The following is a 23,776-nucleotide window of genomic DNA, read 5'->3' on the forward strand; positions in this document are numbered from 1 at the left end:
TTTATGTAAATAGAATCATACACTGTATACTTTTTTCTAACTGGCTTCTAACTCAGCATGATTATTTTAATCTTCATCCATATTGATGTATATATCAGTAATTCATTTCTGTTTATTGCTGAATAGTATTCCAGTATATGGATGAACCCCAATTTATCTATTCACCATTGATGGACATGTGAGTTGTTTCAGTCTTTGTCTATAACAGATAATATTGCTATGAATATTTGCTTACAAGTCTTTGTATGGATGTATACTTCCATTTCTCTTGGGTAAATACCTGCAAGTAGAATGGCTGGATCATTGGTAAGTGTATGTGGTATTTTTTTAAAAATACCTGTTTTCCATACTGGTCTGATCATTTTACATCTCTACCAGCAGTGTATGAGAGTTGCATTTTCTTCACGTTGCGGCCAACACTTGCTATGCTCAGTATTTTTAATTTTAGATAGTTTAATAGGTGTGTAGTTGTATTTCACTGTAGCATCCCTAATGATTAATCATGTCAAACATCTATTCATATGCTTATTTTCCATGTGTATATCTTTGAATCTTTTATCTATATTTTTCTGGAGTTTTGAGAGTTCTTTATATATTCTGGAAATTAGTCCTTTATCCAATATGTAAGTTGCTAAGTATTTTTTCCCATTCTGTGACTCATCTTTTCGTTCTCTCAGGAGTGTCTTTTGCAGGGCAGAAATTTTTAATTTTGATGGTGTCTAATTTATCTATTTTTTTCTTTTATGCATTATGTTTTTGGTGTTGTATCTAAGAAATTTTGCCTAACTCAAGGTCATAAAATTTTTCACCTGTTTTCTTCTAGAAGTTTTATGTTTTCCATTTAGATCTCTGAACCAATTTCAGTTCATTTCTGTATATGGTTTGGATGGAAGTTCTTTTTTTTTTGGTTTGGTTTTGCACCTGGATATTCAATTGTTCCAGCATCATTTGTTGAAAAGACTATCGTTTCTCCACTTAAATGCCTTTGAACCTGAAAGTCAGTTGTCCACATCTCTCTACTTTTGAACTTTACATTCTGTTCCTTTGATTTTTTTTTTCTATCTTTACCCTACTATCACAATGTCTTGAAAGTGTAGCTTCATAACCCTTGAAATCAGTTACTGTTAGTTCTTCAACTTTGTTCTTTTTCAACGTTGTTTTAGTTATTCTAAATTTTATTTCCATATGAATTTTAGAATTAGCTTGTCAATTTCTATAGAAAGGCCTACTGGGATTTTGATCTATAAATCAATTTGGGGAGAATTGATGTCTTAACAAAATTGAATCTTCAGATCCATGAATACATTATATCTCTCCATTTATTTAGGTCTTCCTTAATTTCCCCCAGCAATATTTTTCAGTTTTCAGTGTGCAAGTCTTTTACATCTTTTGTCAGATTTATTTAAGTATTTTATATGTTTCATTCTATTATAAGTAGTATTAAAAAACTTTGATCTCTGATTGTTGGTTGAGATAAATTAATCTTTTTGTATGTTGATCTTGTATGCTGCAAACTTGATAAACTCATTTATTAGTTCCAGTAGCATTTTTGTAGTTTCTATCAGGTTTGCTACATAATCATGTTATCTGTAAATAAAGATAGTTCTACTTCTTCCTTTCCATTCTGAATATCTCTTATTTTTTGTTGCCCTATTGCACTGGCTAGAACCTTCAGTGCAATGTCAAATAGAAGTAATGAGAGTAGACATCCTTGCTTTTGTCCTGATCCTGAAGAGAAAGTACTTTGTCCTTCACCATTAAATATGATGTTAGGTTTTTTTGTAGAAGTCATTTATCAAGTTCAGGAAGTCTCCTTCCATTCCTATTCTACTGAGAGTTTTTTTTTCTTTAATCAGGAATGGATGTTAGATTCTCTTTTCTTGCATCTATTGCAATGATTATGTGATTTTTCCCTTCTTTTCTTAATTTGTTTATTTATTTTTGGCTGCATTGGGTCTTCATTGCTGCATGCAGGCTTTCTCTGGTTGTGGTGAGCAGGGACTAAACTTTGTTGCAGTATGCTGGCTTCTCATTGCGGTGACTTCTCTTGTTGCAGAGCACAGGCTCTAGGTGAGCAGGCTTCACTAGTTGCGGCACATGGGCTCAGTATTTGTGGCTCACAGGCTCTAGAGCACAGGCTCAGTAGCTGTGGTGCACGGGCTTAGTTGCTCCGTGGCATGTGGGATCTTCCCGGATCAGGGCTGAAACCCATGTCCCCTGCAGTGGCAGGTGGATTCTTAACCACTGCCCCACCAGAGATGTCCTGCGTTTTCTTTTTTATAGTGTACTAAGTTAGGTAAATTGATTTTCAAATATTAAACCAACCTTTCTTTCCTGAGATAAACCCTACTTGGTCATGATGTATCATCTTTTTATATATTACTGGATTTGATATGCTAAAATTTTATTAAGAATTTTTGTCTCTGTGTTCATGTGAGGTATTGGCCTATAGTTTTCTTGTAATGTCATTGTCTAATTTTGATACAGTGAAAGTTGGCCTTATAAAAAAGTTGGGAAATATTCCCTTCTCTTCAACTTTCTGGTAAAGTTGTTGTAGCATTGGCATTATTTTATTCCTTAAATGTTCGGTAGAATTTATCAGTTAAGCCACCTGAACTTGAAGCTTTCTTTGTTGGAAGGCTTTAAACTGCACATCCAATTTCTTTAATACCTTTATTCTTTAAGAAACTTCAGTAGTGCATGTCTTTCAAGGAATTTTTCCATTTCATCTTGAATTTATTGGTATAAAGTATTCTGTAATATTCTCTTATTATCCTTTTAATATCTGTAGTATTTTTCTGTTTTCCATTTTATTTCTTTCTACCTTGATCTTTATTGTGTTCTTTCTTCTCTTACTCTGTGATTAATTTGCTCTCGTTTTCCCAGATCAAGGTGGAAGTTGAGGAAGCTGAGTACAGCGTTAGCAATATCCCACATGTTGACATATTAGGTTTTCAGTTTCAGTGAATTCAAAATAGTTTCTGATTTCCCTTTTGATTTCTTCTTTGACCACAAAGTTATTCAGAAGTGTGTTGTTTAGTTTCCAAATAGTTGGAGCTTTTTCAGATTTGTTAACTTCTAATTTATTTCCATTGTGTTCAGAGACATATATTGAATGACTAAAATCCTTTAAAAATTTTTTTTAAGTATTTTTAAAAATTTATTATTTTGCTGCGTTGGGTATTTGTTGCTTTGCCTGGGCTTTCTCTAGTTGTGGCAAGCAGGGGCTGCTCTTCGTTGCAGTGCATTGTCTTCTCATTGGATAACTTCTCTTGTTATAGAGCACAGGCTCCAGGTGCATGGGCTTCAGTAGTTGTGGCACACAGACTTTAGAGTGCAGGCTCAGTAGTTGTTGGCTATGGACTCAGTTGTTCCACGGCATGTGGGATCTTCCCAGGTCAGGGATCAAACCTGTGTCCCCTGCATTGGCAGGCAGATTCTTAACCACTGAACCACCAGGGAAGTCCCTATTCCTGTATTCTTAATCTTCTGTGTAGATCCATATTCCAATCTGGTGTCATTTTCCTTCTGCTTAAAAATACTTATTTTAAAATTTCTTATAGTGAAATTCTACTAGTAATGAATTCTTTCAGCTTTTGTATGTCTGAGATAGTCTTTATTTTGCTTTTGCTTTGACAGATCTGGGTATAGAATTCTAGCTTGATAGAATTCAATTCACTACTTTAAAGATGTTATTCCACTGAGATCTCATTTACATTGTTTCCAACAAAAATTCTGCTGTCATTGTTTTCTTTCTTCCTCTGCATGTATTGTGTAGTTTTTTCCTCTGGCTGCTTTTATATTTTTCTCTTCATTGCTGGTTTTGAGTAATTTGATTATTTTTTGTGCCTTTGTGTAGTTTTGTCCATATTTCTTATGCTTAAATTTCATTGATCTTCTTGACTTTGTGGCTTTATAGAGTTTACCAATTTGGGAAAATTATGGCTATTATTTCTTCAAATTTTTGTATTTCTCCTCTTCTTCATGGACTCTAAGTACACATGTATTAGGCGACTTGAAGTTGTTGCACAGCTCACTGATGCTCTATTCATTTTTGTTGTTGTTTTGTTTTGTTACTCTTTTTGTTTTATTTTGGATAGTTTCTGTTAACTATGCCTTAATGCTCACTTACCGTTTCTTCTGCAGTGTCTAATCTCCCATTAAGCTCGTTCAATGTCTTTTTCATTTACACATGGTTTTTCACCTCTAGAAGCTCAATTTGGGTCTGTTTTACATTTTCCATGCCTATACTTAACATTTTCAGTGTATAGTCTGGGTTTTTTTAACATATGAAATACAGTTATAATAACTTTTCTTCATGTATAATAACTTTTTAAATATTCTTTAACGTCACTTCTAACATCTGTATAGATTTTATGTTAGTTCTGATTGATTGCCTTTTCGCCTCAGTATGGGTCATATTTTCCTACTTCATTGCATGCTTGACAGTTTTTCATATGATCCCAGATATTGTGAGCTTTAGTTTATTGTGTGATATATATATTTATATTCCTGTAAAATGCTTGGGCTTTGTTTTGGGTGAAATTAAGTTACTCAAAACAATTTTATTCTTTTAGGTCTAGCTTTTAAGATTCGTTGGGTAGGAGTCCAAGTACCCTTTAGTCTGGAGCACATTATTTGCAACTACTGAGACAAGTCCTTTCTGAGTATCATGAGGTTTTCCAGTCTGACTTGTAAGAACAGGTACTATTCCTACAACCTTGTGTGATATCCAGTTATTCTTATTATTAATCCTTTCATGTGGTCCTTTTCCTGGTATCAAGTAATTCCTCACACAAATGTACTGACAAATACTTTGTTGAATTCTCAAGAGATCCCTCTGCATATCTCCAGAGTTCTTTGTCTGTGCATTTCTTTTGTCTCTGATACTCTGCTTTTTGAACTCTAGTTACCTTGGTTTTCCCAGACTGTCAGCTCCATTTCGTCAGTCAGGGAGTCCACCAGTCTCTGCCTGGACTTCTCTTTCCTGTACGATGACCAGGGCACTCTCTCAGAGAAGTAAGTTAGGGCAATTATAGGGATCACTTCATTTATTTCCCATTTCCTGGGGATCACTGAACTTTATTGCCTGAGGTCCAGTTTCTTGAAAACTGTTGTTTCATATGTTCTGTCTGATGTTTTCATTGTTTCAGGTGGGAGGTTAAATGGTCCTTGTAACTTCATCTTGACCAGAAGCCAATAACATTCCTTAAGTCTGTTTTGTTTTGATACAGGGTCCAATTAAAGATCAGGAATTGCATGTCATGCCTTTGTTTCCTTTAATCTGGAATATTTCCCTAGCACTTTTTTTTTTTTGGTCTTTTATGACATTGGTGTTTTTGAAGAATCTAAGCCAGTTGTCGTGAAATTGCCCCACAATCAGTATTTGTCTGTTTCATCATTAGGTTCAAAGGAAATATTTTGGGGAAGAATACTATATAGGTGATGTATTCTTCATACTTCATCACTTCAGGTGTCCCAGTACTAAGTTTGATCACTTGATTAAGGTGGTATCTTCCATATCTCTCCATTGTAAAGTTATTTTTCCCCTTGGTAATTGATAAATCATATGTGGGTTGATACTTTGGAATCAGTGAAGATCCTACTTTCAAACAACTCTTCACCCAACTGTGCATCAATGATAATCCTAGTGTGAATCGATTATTACATTGATAGATGCAAAATGACATTTTCCTAATTCTATCTTTCCTTTTGCATTTATTAGCTGACATTATTTTATAAAGAAGAGGTCCCCCACTTTTCATTTTGCGTATCATTATGAACTCATGTGCTTTCTTTTTCAATTAACTATGTTATAACTTATTATAATGGTAATGTTATTCTTTCGAATGTTCCTTTTGTCCAGATTTGGCCAATGTGATCTCTGTTATTGTTTAACCACACGATGCATTTTTATTACTAGAATAATTTCTAATATATTACTACTCACAAATAGGACCTGAGAAAGGGACTCCAGAAGGTGCGGTCTTATTCAGACTCTTCTTAGAAGTCTGCCTTCTTCCTGTGTACTCTCAACCCAAAGTGAGGATTTCGGGTTAGAAGGAGATAATTCTGAATTAAACCACAGATCAATGTCACCCAATTCTAATCCCTATTCCCTTTTTTCTAGGCATACCATACCTACTGCCATTCTAATCCTTCTGTTGGGCACCTCTCTCCTCCTCTATGTTTATTTACAACAGTCAAGAGCAGGAATTGGCAAACCGGCCCCTATCCAGTTCTGCAGTCCATATGCCCCAAGAACTCCTTTTTGCACTGGTCTGTGGTGGCCTTGGCCTACCTCTTCTACCTACTCAAGTAACTCTTTTGCCACAAATTTAATTACCTGTGTTTCCATTTATAGGATCTTACCTAGCCTTATGGCCTGCTGCCTCTGCCAATTTAAAAATATTATTGAGGTTGTCTGAAAGACAGTCAAGCTGCGTTGTGACAGTGAATGCCTGACAGACGTCACACGTTGTGGTGAGTCTCAATTGCGGGATAATAAATTTTTAATTTAATGTTTTAATTTTTATTTTTAATCAATGATGATACATTTTAAAATTAATGATGTAATTGCATTCTTTTAATTCATTAATTGAGAGTTCGAGCTCCCTAAGTTTCTAAGAATTACCCCCTGGCTAAAAATCAGATTCTTGTTTACATTATTAAGCTAATAATATCTCAGTTACATTGTTAGCTTAATAATGTAACGGATCCGCATACATAAAGGAACAAGAGAAAGGAATGAAAGGGGGAAGGGAATTAACATTAATGGCCTCATATCCTATGCTGTGCTCTCTGCAAATGAGAACTTATTGATATAGTGCCTCACAGTTTGTAAACTGATTTTATATACATTAGGTCTCAAGTACCCTTTGTCTTATAGGACAGGTGTAAATATATTTTTGTTTATTTTGTTTGTTTCTGCAATTTTATAAAGAGTACAAGTGATGCTGTTTTATGTCCTATTTGGAGCCTGAGAATTTCGGGTTCCATAACCAGAAGCTGCTACCTAGCACTTCTAATGGAATGGAGAGCTAGCTTATTCTTAGACTCTCAAGCTCTGAACTTGCTCTGAATCTCAAGCTTTTCTATCTACAAAACACTTAGGGGCTTTCAACTGTTTTTCTATATATTAGATTTATTGGCACTAACTTTTTAAAAAGCGCGGGCACGCGTTCTCTGGCGCAGTCCGCTTGCGCCCTGAGCCGCGCACGTGCTGTGACGATAGGATGGTGCAGTTGGTATCTTTTGCGGTTCCCATTGGGGGTGACAAAACCCTGCTGCTGTGGGAGCTGAGCTCTCAACCCACAGCCAAGGCCTTGCAAGTGAGACGAGCCGGAGCAGAGGGAGAGGTGGAGGAAGCCGCCCCGCGCCCCAGTAACTGGGCTCCCTGGGGTACTGCTTCAGTACCTCATTTGCCTGTGGTCTCCGCTGAGAGGAATCTTAGTTCTAGAGACGACCTGAGCAGTCAGCTCTCCCCCATAGACTTTTGAGAGATAGTTCCCAACAGAAGTCTTTGCCTCCTAATGCTTCTCGAAGCTTAGGATTTCAGAGGGAAACTTGTTCATGAAATGAGAAGTGTTTGGAGTTCCAGGCTCACCACAGTTACCTGTGCGAAGGGCTGGGGGAATATAAGGGAATGGGCGGTTTGGTTTCCTGGACCTGAAATTTACTGCACTTTCTTAGCGTGGGACCGCCCTGCAGCATTCTCTCTTCACAGTCTTCTCCCGGTTTGGCCTTCTGTATTCGGTCTGAGTCTTCCCAAACGCAGCAGTGGCCTGTCCTGTGTTCTCTGCCATCATCAAGTTTTATTCAGCAAGGGATGCCCACAGAGCCCAAAAGGCATGCGACCAGAAGCAACTGTTTCACACATCTCCAGTGAAGGTGGGTCCAAATGTGGAATTCCCCACTCTACTGGGATGATGTGCTGAATTTAAAACTAATAGGCCATCGGGAATTCCCTGGCTGTCCAGTGGATAGGACTGTGCACTTTCATTGCTGAGGGCGCGAGTTCAATCCCTGGTCTGGGAACTAAGATCCCAGGGGGAAAAAAAAAAAGGCCAGCGTTTGTACAGCACTGTGGTGTACAGAATGCTCTCAGATGCACTGCTCCACTGATTCCCCAGTTCCCCAGTTGTTTCTTTTTTGCTAGATGAAGAAACTCGAACTCAGGATGGTTAAGTGACTTACTTAGGGTTCATGACAGTAAACGTGGAAACTAGAGGCCAAACCCAAACTTAACTGATGTTAAACCCCATGTCATTTTATGCTGCCCTTTAATTTAAGAAATCTTCACAGGAGTCTTCCTTTTATTTACTTTTATGTGGATTTTAAATGTGTGAGGTTGACAATTTTTTAAAAATTAATTAATTTATCATTTTTTTTGCTGTGTTGGGTCTTGTTGCTGCGTGCCGGCTTTCTCTATTTGTGGCGAGCGGGTGTTGCTCTTAGTTGCCGTGTGTGGGCTTCTCATCGTGATGGTTTCTTTTGTTGTGGAGCACGGGTTCTAGGCACGCGGGCTTCAGTAGTTGTGTCGCACAGGCTCAGTAGTTGTGGCACACGGGCTTAGTTGCTCTGCGGCATGTGGGAACTTCCTGGACCAGGGATCGAACCCGTGTCCCCTGCAGTGGTGGGCGGACTCTTAACAACTGTGCCACCAGGGAAGTCTCGAGCTTGACAAAGTTTGGTCAGATGTAAGATAAAGGAGTCTTCATCATCCTCATCACTCTCAAACTGCCTATTCAGAACTCCCTTCAGATTCCAGAAAATGGTTAAATATTCTTTAATGCATTGTAGAAACCTTATTCCATATCAACATGCCATCCAATTTTACTTCCCCAGAATTAACATTTCATTATGTTAAGGACCTTTTCAATTCCTCTGAATAAGTGAGTGAGGCTTAGATTTCCCAGACCTTTCCCTTTATAATTGTGTGTCTTCTCTGATTGGCTTCTTGCTCTAGCTACTTCCTACTGACCTCGCTGCCTATTCTCACCCATATTTCTTTTCTCACTGATTTCACCTATATTGAATCTGAGAACTCTCCTCAGATGGGACTCCAGGTACACTACCTCCCACCTCTGTAATCTGTTTAACACCCTCTTCAATCCTGGCTGTACTTCCTGGGATTGAAATGATTTTGTGTCAGACATTCTTTAGTTTGCGGACCCTGCAGCCATTTCACGTACCACTCAGATATTACAGATGGTCCTGGAAAGAGTATGAAACAGTTACTTGGTATCAGTTGTGAGTAATGAGTTCTTTTCTTATATTGGACATTAAGACCATTCCAGAAGCATAGGTTGTGAGATTTTCATAGCATAAAGCCCGTCACTGATAGAGTACTGAAGAAAATGTTCTCCAAGTCACTATAGAGTTGAGAGGAAAGGGCATTCGTATTAGATTTCTTTATTTAATGCAGAGCCTTAGTTTACTACCCACACCCCCGAAATTGTTTCCTTATTTACTTATGGGTTCTTTTTCAATTATATTTATTTATTTATTTATTTGGTTGCACTGGGTCTCAGTTGCAGCAGGCAGGGTCCTTGGTTGTGGCTCAAGGGCTCCCCCGTTGTGGCATGTGGGTTCCCCATTTGCAGTAGGCAGGCTCCTTCAGTTGTGGCTTGTAGTCTCCTTAAATGTGGCATGCGAACTCTTAGTTGCAGCATGCATGTGAGACCTAGTTCCCTGACCAGAGATCAAACCCGGGCCACCTGCATTGGGACCAAGGACTCTTAACCACTGCACCAGCACGGAAGTTCCAATTATGTGTTATTTTATTCACTGGCAGCTATTATACATTCTTCTTAGCTTTTTTCCCCTGTGTTTTTTATAAATACAGAAAAGAGAATAACATCTTAAAATGAAATGAAGGAAAGGCCTAATGTATCTGAGTTTTTCTCAGTAGCACGAAGGGAAATGTTTGACAGCAAGAACTGTGGCAAGGTTATCCCAGATGTGAACTGTCTCTACTACCCAGTGGCTCAGAGCCCTCCTGAAGATTCCTAATTGTCCAGGACAGCTCCATTTTGACTCACCGCACAGGACCTAGCGTCCCACGTGACACTCAACATTTAAAAATTAGTCTTCATTTCTCCTTCCCTGCAGGCAGCTTCAGTTGGAGAAAGTAATTTCATTTTCTTATGTATTCATTCCTTCACTCAGTCAACAGACCATCACTCCTCTATTATATGCCAATATGTATTCTTCTTTCTGGTAACAAGGAAAGAATAATATATGGTTTCTTCAAGCACTTAAGGAGCTCATAAACTAGTGACAGAGGAAGATGCACAAACAAATCAATAAAGAATTAACAATGCTTTGACTTTATTTGTATTATTTGAATTTTTATGACTATATTTATATACTATACCCTGTTCAAAATGGAAATAGATATTTAAGAAAGAACTAGTGATGTAAAAAAATCCACAGTAATATGTAAGTTCTTTAGAGAGTTAAGAATGGAAATATTTGCAGTCTCAAAGAAGCTTGTTAATGCATATGAACCTCTAATTCTTTTCGTTGCTTCATTTACATTTATAGAGGTAGAAGTATTCCCTCTTCTAACAGGGGTTAGTAACTTGGGGAGGGGGTGCTACAGATTAAGGTCCTAATTCAGTGGCAGGTCCATCTTATCTCCTCTTCACGTCATATGCTCAAGCAAGAGCTACAGGATGAGACGAGTAAAACAGTCCATTCCTTTGCTTACACCCAGCCCCTTAATAGGCTTCTGCTGGGCTTCCTTGGTTGCTTTCATCATCACTTTCACTACCAGAGGTCAGGGAACCTTCCGGTTAATCAGGGGCCCTGGAAATGATGCAGAAAAGTACTGACTTAAAAATAATAAATAACATTTATTTAGGGCTCACTGTGAACTCATTGCTTAAAATGTCCTACTTAATCTTCACAACCACTCTATAAAATTGGTATTGATAAATCTCAGGTATATCCAAAATAAGTCTCTATGTAGGGTTGTGATATTTTTAGGTCTTTTATGTCTTTAGGTTCATCTCGGCACCAGACATAAGGCGGTTGAACATAATACGCTTGCCCTAAACAGCTCCAGATGCCAAGAATTGGCAAATTACTACTTTGATTTCCATGGGTGGTCAAAAAGGATCATCAAGGTAAACTCTGTAGATTTTCTTTCTCTAACAAGACTCTTTTCAACACTGAACTCCTAGACTTTAGAGAGAAGAATAGAACAGGGCTATGGGGAGGAGATGTGGGAGGCTTCCACGTGGAAGTATCTGAGCGTTGGCCTACCACCTAGAATTAGTGCTAATCTCAATGACTTGGATGGTGGTGTCCATAATTTTCTCCAGTATTTGTATGGTATATCATAAAGGAATAGTGGTCCATATGTAGTCATTCATTTGCAAGTCTCAGTTGATTTTGAAGGGATAGCATACCTAAACTATTACCTGGGATTGCTACAATTTAGTTTTTATTTCTAACAACAGTATATGTTGAAGTCTAGCCTTTAATTCAAAATCCTAACAGCTTCAGGATCTTTCTAACCTTGAAGAAAGGGAAAATGAAGATATTGTGACACCACTTCAGAAGCAAAGCCTGAAGTTCTTCTGTGCTTTAGAGGTGGTGTTGACCTCCCACGAGTGCAGGAGTCCCTGAATTGGCACGGCTGAGGAACCTTTGGATATGTTGGAGGAATATCTGCTTTCCAGTATGTGTGTGAGTGGGGAGGTGAGGAAGTGGGATATCTCTTTTTTCCTTTCTTTCTGAAACTCAACTTTTCAGATACATCATCACCTTTTCTAAGCAAGTAAAGCCCTGGGCAGAATTGTTCTACCCGACAATATAGGTTTTTATCTTAGGCAATACCTGACAGCACCTTAAACATTAGAATTTTAATACTGACTGCCTGCCAAGAAGCTTAGGAGGAGGGAAAATTAGGGTTTTTTTTGTTTTTTTTTTTGGGTTTCTTTTTTGGTTAATAATTTGTTTTGGGCTAAAATAGTCCTTCAAATGCACATATCTTCTGGCCTTCAGTTATCCCAACAAAATCTTTGTCTAAAGATTGAAATAAACTCATGTGTAAATGTTCAGTCCTTTGCTTCCTGTAAAAGGGCCTGAGCAGAATAGGTAAATGTAGATCCCTAGAAAGGGGATTCCGATTGATACTGAGGTTTTTCCTAGAATCCATGGCACTTGGGCTTAGGGTTTTAAGTCAGAGGCAGGGCTGTTAACGAATGGAGTGGAGGAGGCTCCACCATCCACCTGAGTGGGTGATGGTTGAGTAGAGGCCAGATCATCTGCACTACAACCAAATCTATCTCACTGTATGAGTCCAGCCCTTTACGCACGGGAGAGCAGGGTCTGTAGCAGTGTAGCCTCAGCTTGTCTATTTGAAATCTGTGAGTAATATGAGATTTGTGCCACGTCCTTGGTTTGCATTTCCCGTGTAGTATTTTAGGAACTTCCAGAATAGATCTGAGCAGTATAAATGTGCCATGCCAGTGTATACCTGCAACGGAGACATTCACCCGTACCCCAGTGTTGTGCCTGCCCTTAATCATTAAGATAATGATCTAAGAATCACAGATGCATTTTTAGTTTTAAACATATAACCTAGAAATCAGTTATTCATATAGGCATTTTAAATTCATCTGTTTTGGTTGGATTTAGGGTCATTATCATTCCTTATGGGAAGGAAGGTAACCCAGAAGCTTGCTATTCAGAAAGCTATGACAGATGCATTCCAGAAATTGCTGATCGTGGTTTTAGGTAAGACATTTTTGAATGTCGTTGAATTGCTTCAGTTTCAGTGAGCAAATAAATTTATTTGAAAAGTTAATTGGATGAAAATAATGGTTATCTAAAACATTACATATTCTTTCATTCACCAGATGCTTTCACAGCAGGAGCCTTAAATTTGTTTTTTGTGGCATTTATGAGAAAAACGACAGCAAATATTATTGTCCCCAGTGCTTAGATGTAGAATCACTTGCCTCAGTTCGTACAGAAAGTGTTTGATCCAGTTCTTCCTCAATTGCTTGCTTATCATACAGAATAGGGTAGTGATTATAAGCCTTGGACACCTGTGTTTGAGTCCTAACTTTGTCTCTTAGATTTTGTTGTTGTAGCAATTTTAGGTTTTTCCAGCCAGAGACATTTGAAGGTATTTAATATCTCTAAGCTGCAATTTCTTTATCTGCAAATAGGGTTAGTAATTCAGCTTACCACCAAATCGGGGATATTGTAAGAGTAAATGAGGTGATGAATGTAAAAAGCTTAGAACTATGCCTGAAACATAGTAAGCAGACAAAGTATATTGACTATTATTATTACTGTTGTTTTCTTGTTGAAGAGTTTATTAGATTATGTTTTTGGAATCAGTTTAATTTCAGTTTTCATTTCTGATATATTGGGTGAATATCATTCTTATATAATAATCAGCTACGTTTTTGTGAGTCTTGAAATTGGTCATGCCATTGAATAGCGTTGATTGTGTTCCCTATCGAGTTATGCAGCGGTGAGAATGTCACAGGCTGTGCCCAAACGAAACTTTATGCTTAGTGGATTCCCGGAACAGAATTGCTCCCCTGCTTCACAGCCCTGCAGGCTGAGAGACTGAGAAATCCTAGCTAAGTTGTCAGTGACCTTATTGGCTTGTAAGAGTTGACCCTGGATTGGTCATGGCCTTCCAGCCTGGGCAGTCCTTCCAGTGAAGTTTGACTTCTCTGGTCATCAGGCAGAATCTCCATCCGCTGTCAACTCTGGGTAACAACCTTTAAGAACCAAACTAAATGCCTGGGTTGTTTGTGCCTAATATGCCAAGGTACTCCTTATATGTACACAAAACCCCTTAGACCAAAAAGCCTGGTGGCTCTAGCTTGCCTTGAGGCAAGCTGTATTGTCCAAAGGGTACATGGGCCAGTTTCTGCCAGTAGAGTGTTCAAATGCTCTGTCTGTCTGTCTCTGTCTCCAAAGCTTTGTTCATTGTATCTGGTAGAATTTTGGTCCCAAGGAGTAGGCACTTGCCTTGCTTCTAATAGGAAGTATCTATTATAGTCCAGTGGTATCTCTCCCAGGTTTGAACTCACTTTGACCCCCACCTGATGCCTTCCTATTTAATTGTATTGTGATTGAACATTTTTGTTTCCACAGCTTTTAATTTCTATGTCCTTATTCCTTAGTTCTTATTTCTAAGATCATAAAGTTTTTGAACCAAAGTTGATACTTCTTATATATGTTTTCACAAATAATTATAATAAAAACTGAAGTGTCAGATGAGGGAACTTCTAGGAAAATGCTCTTATTTTCTGCTTTTAGAAGTCAAAAGAATGTCTAATTATTCGGTGCTACCATTGTATACAGGAAGTTTTAGAACAAGAAAACTTCTGAATTGATCCTTGTTAACGTTATTACAGAAAGTGGTAAAACAGCTGTGGCATATAGACCCTGTGAAGATGTCACAGATGCTAGAACCGAAGAGGAACTACAGGATTTAATTCAAGTATGTGGAGTTAAAAACTCCAGAGGTACACAGCCAGTGTAGCCATAATTCAAAACAACCAGCAGGATTTGGAAGACTTCAGCATATCTACTCAGTTCTGTCTTCCTTAGGGAAATGTGAAACTATGAAAGTGCTTTTGAGGCAGGGAATTTCTAGGACTTTTCCAAGTCCCGAGTCTTGTCTCTGGTCCCTTATTTGAAGTTTGGAGAGCAGGATTGAGGGCCACCAGTGTACGTCTACGGTTGCGGACACAGGAGAAGACACAGGCCTTTTAGAACTCCCCTCAAATAGAATTGCAGGGACTTGGGAACAAAGTAACTATGGTCTTAAGTGTGATTATGCTACACTGTTTAAAAACTATTCATGCCTTTCAAGTAAGGTATATTACCCAGATCTCAACATCTCATATATATCTTGTGTTAAATCTTTTTGCCAAAGAACCTATCTGTAAACCAGTTATATGGATACCTCGAATTAGGGATTAAGTTGTTAATGTAATTTCTCAAAGAAAACATTAATGTACTGCATATAGGATTTTTATTTAAAAGGAGCAAAAAATGTGTTTCATGTCATTGAAAGCTTAATTTGGGGCTAGATTTCTGATTATTTAACTCACCCCAATGTTGCAAAGTTTGTTTTGAAGGGAAGAAAGTAGAGAAAGAAAAGGTGGTTATGTTCTGAAAAATGAAAAAAAATTGAAAGTTTTTCCTGTATAAAATAATTATTTTAATTTTAATTCAATTTAAATCAGTCAAGGAAACTTCAATTGTATCCATGTTTGGGCTATAAGAAGTCTAGCTTCCTGTGAAATGTGAGAGGAAAGGATTCCGTATTGATACTAAAGATTTTGGAAACCTGATTATAACAACATATCCACTCCTAAATGATGCCAATCTTGGAATCAGTTCCATTTAGAAACCATTATGTGTTAGGCAGTGGAGATAAGATGAAGCTCCTTCTCTCTTGGAATTTAGGTGTTAAAGGTGTAACAATTAAAAAGGACTAAAATTAAATAGATTATGGAAAGGACTGTGAAGAAAGTAAACTGGTGCTAGTTACAGTATTTCAAGAAAATTACTTAATATGCTGACTTTAGCATTCTAAGTGTCTTCTCCATGTGTTCACACAGGGTAGACCTCTGAAAAGTGACACTGTAGTGTTTTCTAGATTAATGGCTCTGTTGAGACAAGGTGGGATGGGGGAAGTCTTCCCATGCTAATGTAAAGGGCCATTCACTTGGTTGTAAACTCTCTTTCCCAGAATGAATTGCTCACCTGCCCCAAACCCCTCCTACAGAAATTCTGGAGTCATCACTGATTCAGTGGTGACCCCCTAATAATAGAGTTGTGAATGAATCATGAGACGTGAATACTGAGAGTTTGGAGGAAATGGCAACATTTTAGCACAACTGTAAGGAGTGTCCCCCTCCCGCCACCCTAACTGGTGCTCATTTTGCAGGTCAGCTACTTTTCTTGTCAGCCATGTGGCCAAAGGGAGGAAGAATGTCTCTCAGACTTCAGCTTTCAGGAGGAAGTGTTCAGATTGCCAGAACTGGACTAGCACTTTTGAATTTCCCAGAATGCCAGGTCCTGTGGTTTCCTGGGGAAGCTCTGCATCCTTCCCAACACCCCTCCACCACTGGGCTGCTGGAGACACCCATTAGAATGGCTCAAATGTGGACAATGACAAGAACAAATTCTGTAGGGGTGGTGGAATAACTTGTTCACAACATAGGCCTGGTCCTGTCGGTATTAGGATTCTTTAATTTTGGCGTCCTGAGTTAGCAGCTCTTTTTAGTCCTGAGAAGGAACAGCTCAGGGGTGTAAAACAATTTAGATGAAACGAACTAATATTCAATGACTATCTCTAAGTACTCGGTTGTTGATTTCTATTAGTCATTATTCTCCTGGTTTTTGCTCTGATGTGGGGATTACAGAGGAGTCAACATTTAAATCTTCATAATCTGTGTATTTGTAGCTTCAGTATCATTACTGACCCATAGTTTTTTATGGTTTGGGAAGAGTTATTGATTTCATGTATCATGTAAAGGATTCACAATGATGATAGAGCAGCTAAGATTACAATAATGGCTAGTAAATTGTTCACATTTTCTCTACCTGTGCATCTATTGTATATATATGAGTTAGTTTAGATGTCAATATTAGTGAAATAATATAGAGGACTGGAGAACTTATTTTAAAAATCACTATTGTGTGATGATGAAAATGTAAAAGTTCTTCCATAATCGGTGATGCTGTGTCTTGAGAGCCTAGATGAAATTGATATGCCTTAGTGATATACAGGATTTTAGCCTATGATTTAACTTTGACAAAGCTACATCACTTTTTACTTTTATCTCATTTATTGAGAAAGACATAATTGTTATGGTGTTGGCTTGAAACTGGTTGAAAAGGACTTGAGTCCTTCCTTATTTTACATTTACATAGGTAGGATCTTGAAACATAGGATATGATGTAGGGCATTCGTGTAACCATTCTAGGTTAGGAGTAGCAGTTTCCACTGCTAAGACTTCTTGTTTAGGCGCAAATGCTTTTCAAAGTATGAAGATTATTAGCATTACCGCTGCTACTGAGATGAATGAGCCTAAAGACAAAATACTTCATGTTGTGTGTGCCTCTGGGTACTCAGACTAACGTAGTGACCTCCCTGAGAGGCCGAGAAAGTGCTGCAGGAAGTCATATTTACTACTACAAATATACTTGTAAAGTGAATTTTTGCTCATGCTGAGTTAACTGTATAACCTGAGAATAGTGGGAATCAGTGTAGGAAGCCTCCTATAATAGTGAAGACTGCTCCCATGGACATTAGGTCATGGAAGTGTGCTACTACATAGTATGTATCCTAGAGGACAATGTCTGGGGATGAGTTGGCTAAGATGATTCCTGTCAAACCACCTACTGTAAAAAGAAAAACTAAAGCCTAAAACTGATAATATAGTGGGAGGTAATACAGTATTACCTCCGTGAAGAGTTGCTAACCAGGGACTTCCCTGGTGACGCAGTGGTTAGGAATTCGCCTGCCAATGCAGGGGACACGGGTTCGAGCTTTCGTCTGGGAAGATTACACATGCTGCGGAGCAAAAAGCCCGTGCGACGCAACTACTGAGCCTGCCCTCTAGAGCCCGTAAGCCACAACTACTGAAGCCCACGTGCCTAGAGGCCATGCTCTGCAACGAGAGAAGCCACTGCAATGAAAAGACCGCGCACAGCAACGAAGAGTAGCTGCCGCTCATCACAAGCAGAGAAAGCCCATGTGCAGCAACCAAGACCCAACGCAGCCAAAAACAAAGAAAAAAAGAAAAATTAAAGAAAGAGTTGCTAATCAGCTAGATACATTTACTCCTGTAGGGATAGAAGTAATTACGGTAGCTGATGCAAAGTATGCTCCTGAGTTGACAGCTATCCCCATGGTAAACATATGATGGGCCCACAAGAGAAATCCTAAAAAGCCAGTAGACATGACTCATACTATTCCCAAATAGCTGAAAGGCACTTTTTGTCCTAAATAGTATGTAATGATATGTGAGTTTATAACAAACCCTGGTAGGCCATGAATGCAGACTTCAGGGTGACCAAAGAATCAAAACAGGTGTTGGTATAGGATTCCTCCTATAGGTCTCCTCCTGAAGGGTCAAAGAAAGTAGTGTTGAGATTTCTATCTCTTAACAGTATGGCAATTCTGGCTGCTCGGACTGACACTGGTAATTATAGTAATATGGCTATAGTCGGGGAAGATTAAACAAATACTGCTGTTTGGTATTGGGATATGACTGCTGGTTTTGTATGAAAGACTATAGTAATAAAAGTAATAATACCAAGAGTTACAGAGACACGGGCTTAATGTAAGAAGAAATTGGTTAGGTCGACAGAGGCTCCAGCGTGGGCCAGATTGTAGGCTAGAGCTGAATATGGCATTCCACTGGTACCAGAACCTGCTTCTACTATCGGTGATATGAGTAGGAGTAAGAATGATGGGGGAAGTAGTCAAAATTTTACATGATTTTTTTGGGGAAATGCTACATGAGGTGTCCGAGTTGTTAGTGGGCCAAGTCAGTTTTCAAACCCTGCAATCATAATGGGTACAACTATAAAGAAAATTATTACAAGTGCAGGGACTGTTATGACTACCTTACAGATTTGGGCATCTCCAAGTAGCGCTCCAGGTTAGCATAGCTCAGCCTGGATTAATATACTTAAGGTGCTGCCTGCTACTCCAGCTCAAGCACCAAATAGTAAATATAAAATGCTGATATCTTTGTGATTTGTTGAAAATAATCAGCAGTGTATGAACAGAGGTAAAAAGACTGAGCTAGCATTCGACTGTAAATGTAAAGACAGAGATTGAGCCCTCTTTCTCGCAAACCCTGTGCTGAATCAACAAATTGAATTGTAATTTCAAAGAAGCAGCTTCAATTCTGCCAGAGATTTTCCTGTCTTTTTTCTCTTTTTTTCTTTCTCAAATGAAGGAGAAGCAGATTGAAGCCAGTTGACTAGAGGACTGGCCTGTTAACTAAAGTTTCCTGGGGTTAAAACTCATCAATCTCCTAAAGATTTGGCTAAATTACAATGTTTGCTTTGCATTCAATTGATGTAGGATGAAGGCTTGCAATCCTTATTTTTAGGAATTAAGTAAATTTTACTTGTTTAGGGTTATGAAAGCTCTTGGTCTGAACTAACATAAATTCCTAGTCCAGCACTGATAGAATGGGTGTTATGTGTAGTAATCGTGTGGATATTATGATTGGTAATGATAGGAAGGTTATTTCTTTGTATGTGCAAATTGTTTTATTTTTGTGTTGTTTAACGAAGGGAACATAGTTAGTGATGTGGAGTATGTTAGCTGCAAGTAGAAATATATGTTGAGGACTGCTATGATGGCTATTAGTGTTGGCAGAAGGATGTTATCATTTTTGTTATCTCTTGGATACTCATTTGGGTAAAAACCCTGATAGTGATGGGTGATGTCCTAATGATACTATAATGGTGAGGAAAAGGATTGTGATGGGAGGAGTTTTATCTCATGTGTGTGATAACGATACTCTTGTAGTACAAGATCTGGGCATAAATAAGAAGAGGGTGTTGTTATGATATAACTTAGTATGTTTAGGACTGTTATAATTGGAATATACTTTATAATAGCTGTCATTCATCCTATATGGGCAATTGATGAGGAGGGCGTAATTTTTTCCAGGTGAGTATGGCTAAGCCTGCCTCAGCCTCCAGCTATGATTTATAATATCACTATGATTTATAGTATATTTAGCTTGATGGATGGTGACATGTGATATAAAAGTGATAGGGGTGCACTTTTGTCAGGCTGATAGCATCAGGCCTGCTGTTCATGGGATGCCTTGTGTGACTTCAGACACTCAGAAGTGAAATGGGGAAAGTCCTACTTTTGTGACAAGGGCGATTGTCATGAGGGTGGATGCTGCTGGATTAAAGATTTTTGTTATTCTTTGTGTTCTTTGACCAGAGTATATTAGATTAATGATAATAGCCATTATAAGTAGTATTGATGTGGTGGATCGTTTTAGGAAATATTTGTTGGATGCTTCTGTAGCTTATGGGTTCGTGTTTTTTTATTAGAATGGGGATACCATTAACCAGTGTGAGCTTGTTATACAATTATATTTCCTGAGATAATAGTCAGTAGAATGATAGTAAAAACCATGAGAGTTTATTAGTACAGGAAGGATATACAACAACATTTTGAGGGTATGGGCCTGAAGCTTACTTAGAGAACCTTACTATATAGCATGTGGTGTAAAGTGGTAGCATGGAGAATGTAAAATTCTTAGGAAGAATTCAATTCCAGGAATAAGAGCATTGAAACCTCTATGATTTACTCTATCAAAGTAACTCTTCTGTCAGACATAGTTCTTAAGTTTGTGGTGGGTTGCCTGGTATGATGACAGGTAGTGAAAAAAACTCTCATATATATAGGGCTAATGTCAGTAGTAAAAGAACTTTGTATAAGAGGTGTATACGTTGATCATATCAAAATTCTGGGTAGGATGCTCAAATTCACAGAAAGGAGATTGTTAGATGTGTTTTAATGGTGACTTGGGCTGTATATAATTCTGGCACCTAGGGATTGTCCAATGCTCCTAAAAATAGAGTGTTGTGGAAATGTTTATTATAAGGAAATTGACCTATTCTATAGGAAGGACGGGGTGAATGGGCCTGCTACATTTTCTACATTGAAGACATATACAGGTTTTGATTCTACTTCTGTGAAATCAAGTGGGGCTTCACTGGATTTCTGCTACTGCGGAGATAATCAAATTCTGGGTAGCGGTCAGGAGAAGATTAGTCATAGGTGTTCTCGTGTAATAATTACTGTTGAAAGTGTAAATGATCCATTTATCAGTAAGACTGAGAATGGAATAACTGCTACATTACTTCATATGAGATTGTGTATGCTACTGTCCCTAGAGCTCCAGTGAGTGAGTATTTTGAATGTGAAGCTCATCCAGATCTGAGGATGGAATAAATGGCTAGGTGTGATATGGCTAATATAAATAATATGCCTACATTTATATTAATTAGTGGATAAGATATGGGAAGAGGAATTCATGTTGTGAGAGACAGGGTTAAGGCTAGCATTGGGGCAGTAATATATAAATTGATGATGTTGATGGACATAGTGGTTCTTTAATAAGTAATTTGAATGCCTCAGCAATGGGTTGTAATAATCCATGGGGGCTGATGATTTTTGGCTCTTTCTGGATTTGTATATAGCCTAGGATTTTCCATTTAGTTAATATGAGGAATGCTATGGTGAATTAAATTGGATCATTTGTGAAAGAATGTTGATTATAAACATATTCTTAGGAAGAGGACTTGAAACAGTGCAGATAAAGGTTTCAGTTTTACATAATTACTGGGCTCTGCCACCGTAACAAACCCGGTTCTACAGTAAGGTATGTATAAATTAATTGAATGTAGATTTTATCATCATTTAGCTTGCAGACTTTTTGTAAAGTAAGCCGTATTGCTCTTGTCCTTTCATACTGGAAGAAACCTGCAATAGACAGAAAGCAACCAGGATGACTCCAGTCTGAACTCAGACCATGTGAGACTTTAATCGTTGAACAAACAGACAATTAATAGCAGTTATACGATTGAAATGTCGTCATCCAGCATCAAGGTCATAAAGCATATTGCCGACATGAACTCCAGAATACAATTACACTGTTATCCCTAGTAAAACTTGTTCTGTTGATCAGTGTTTTTAGGAACAGGTGATAAAGCATTTTGACTAGCTGGTCTAAATTTTAATCACTCAGTGGTGGTTTTACTATCCAAAAACTAAATGGCACACGGAGTCAAGGTGCACCGGCTTCATTAGTTGTGGCGCACAGGCTCAGTAGTTGTGGCCCACCGGCTTAGTTGCTCCGTGGCACGTGGTATCTTCCCGGACCAGGGATCGAACCCCGTGTCCCCTGCATTGGCAGGCGAATTCTTAAGCACTGCATCACCAGGGAAGTCCCAGAATCGCAGTCTCCCTTTTAATATACCTTAAGCCCAAAGAATCCATGGAACGTTGTTACAGAAAATAAGACAATAAAATATTGTAAGGACCATAACAGAAGCATATATAGTACACAGTTCATATAGACACATCCCAAGCAGTTACAAAGTATATGAAAAGGGAGGCTGCAATTTTATTTTATTTTTTATTATTTTTTAACATCTTTATTGGAGTATAATTGCTTTACTATGATGTGTTATTTTCTGCTTTATAACAAAGGGAATCAGTTATACATATGCATATTTTCCCATATTTCTTCCCTCTTGCATCTCCCTCCCTCCCACCCTCCCTATCCCACCCCTCTAGGTGGTCACAAAGCACCAAGCTGCTCTCCCTGTGCTATGCGGCTGAGGGAGGCTGCAATTTTAAAAGAATAAGATAAATTATACCCACAAACTCCCAATATTTCCTGAAACATTGCAATCTGTAACCCTACTGTAGGAAGCAGAAGATTTCAGGAGACATTCTACAAATGAAGGACTCTAAACGCTGTGGTTGAGCGTTTAGAGCATAAGGAATTCTGGAAGGAAGGTATCCTCACCCAAGGAGAGCAGGTTCCTATACTTCTCTAACATCACATCCCTGTACAATTCCCACTGATCTTGGTCCAGGCATTCTCACTCCTCTTGAGAGAAATCTATGGCCATGTCCTGGAATGTCAGCAGTCCCTGAAATTAAAAGTACACATGCCATGTGGCCACGAGAAGAGTTCATAATGTGACCCAAGAAGAAAACAGCAAGTTAAGAGAACTGGTTTTAATTTAGAAGAGTGTCTTGAATTATCCCCTAATTTTATATATATATATATATATATATATATATATATATACACACACATATATTTATATATTTATATATTTATATATATATATTTACAAAGTAATTTTCTCTACCTTATTTCTAACTACAAGAAAAGAGTGTGGCATGTGATCCACAAAATCAGTATAGAGACTATACTTATCTGGAAAAGAAATGATAAAATGATGGTTTCAACACAGGCATATGCATTTTTGAGTGTTTTATTTATATCAAACTGGATAAAATGTGTGTATTTCTCAGACAGAAAAGATACGTCGAGGTAGGAATGTATCTTTCAGCTATTCATGGGTACACAAGTACACTGGGGAGATTGTAAAAGTGCAGATTGTGTATGATTGAGGAGGTCCGGTGGGCCTGAGTTCTATTTTTTTAACAAGCTCATTTTTAACTAGTGATGCCACAGTCTCTGATCCATTAAGGACAATTTTGAATAGCAGAGACATAATTAGAAAGGTAAAAATTCATATTTAATTCTGAACTTAAAGTGTTTTATGGATTTTACACCTTTAATAGGACAGTAAGCACAGCAGCAACAATCATTTGTGAATATTTACTATAGACCGTGTATCTTTATAACTTTTTTGTGTAGGATTCCAGGAAAAAGGCCTGGGCTTCGGTCACAGTCGGGGGGCCCCCAGGCCGGGCCTCCCCTCCAGGAGCCCCGACGGGGCCCTGCGCTCCTGGTGGCTCCCTCCCCCGGCGCCCCCCTCCCTCCCGAAAGGCCTCGGGGCAGAGCGGTCCCACCTTCTGCGCCCAGAACGGAGCCCGCGTTTCCGCAAAGCTGGAACTCCCGCAGTTCGTGGTCTCTTCCCTACGCCGTCACAGAACTCCCCGGAGGCCGAGGGGAGGGCGGCCTCACTGAAGCTGCCGGTTCTAGAGGGGCCCCGGCGGCCGAAGCCGCGACAGTCGTGCGGACGG

At 38.6% G+C, this 23,776-nt stretch overlaps 1 protein-coding gene and 1 pseudogene across 1 annotated transcript; both read left to right on the forward strand.

Moving 5' to 3' along the window:
- The window catches only part of LOC114903829, a 33,021-nt pseudogene extending 26,500 nt beyond the window's left edge, over positions 1–6,521 (forward strand).
- Positions 6,522–7,235: 714 nt separating this feature from the next.
- LOC114904797 (RAD52 motif-containing protein 1-like) lies at positions 7,236–16,042 on the forward strand. The gene is given in 7 exon segments (XM_029239101.1): positions 7,236–7,331; positions 7,711–7,890; positions 11,010–11,132; positions 11,509–11,675; positions 12,650–12,750; positions 14,397–14,482; positions 15,941–16,042. Coding segments are annotated over 7 exon segments (855 nt in total).
- The last annotated feature ends 7,734 nt before the right edge of the window (positions 16,043–23,776 follow it).

The sequence above is a fragment of the Monodon monoceros genome, unplaced genomic scaffold (assembly GCF_005190385.1).
Source record: "Monodon monoceros isolate NGI ecotype Baffin Bay Population unplaced genomic scaffold, NGI_Narwhal_1 Super_Scaffold_21, whole genome shotgun sequence".
Taxonomy (NCBI): Eukaryota; Metazoa; Chordata; class Mammalia; order Artiodactyla; family Monodontidae; genus Monodon; species Monodon monoceros.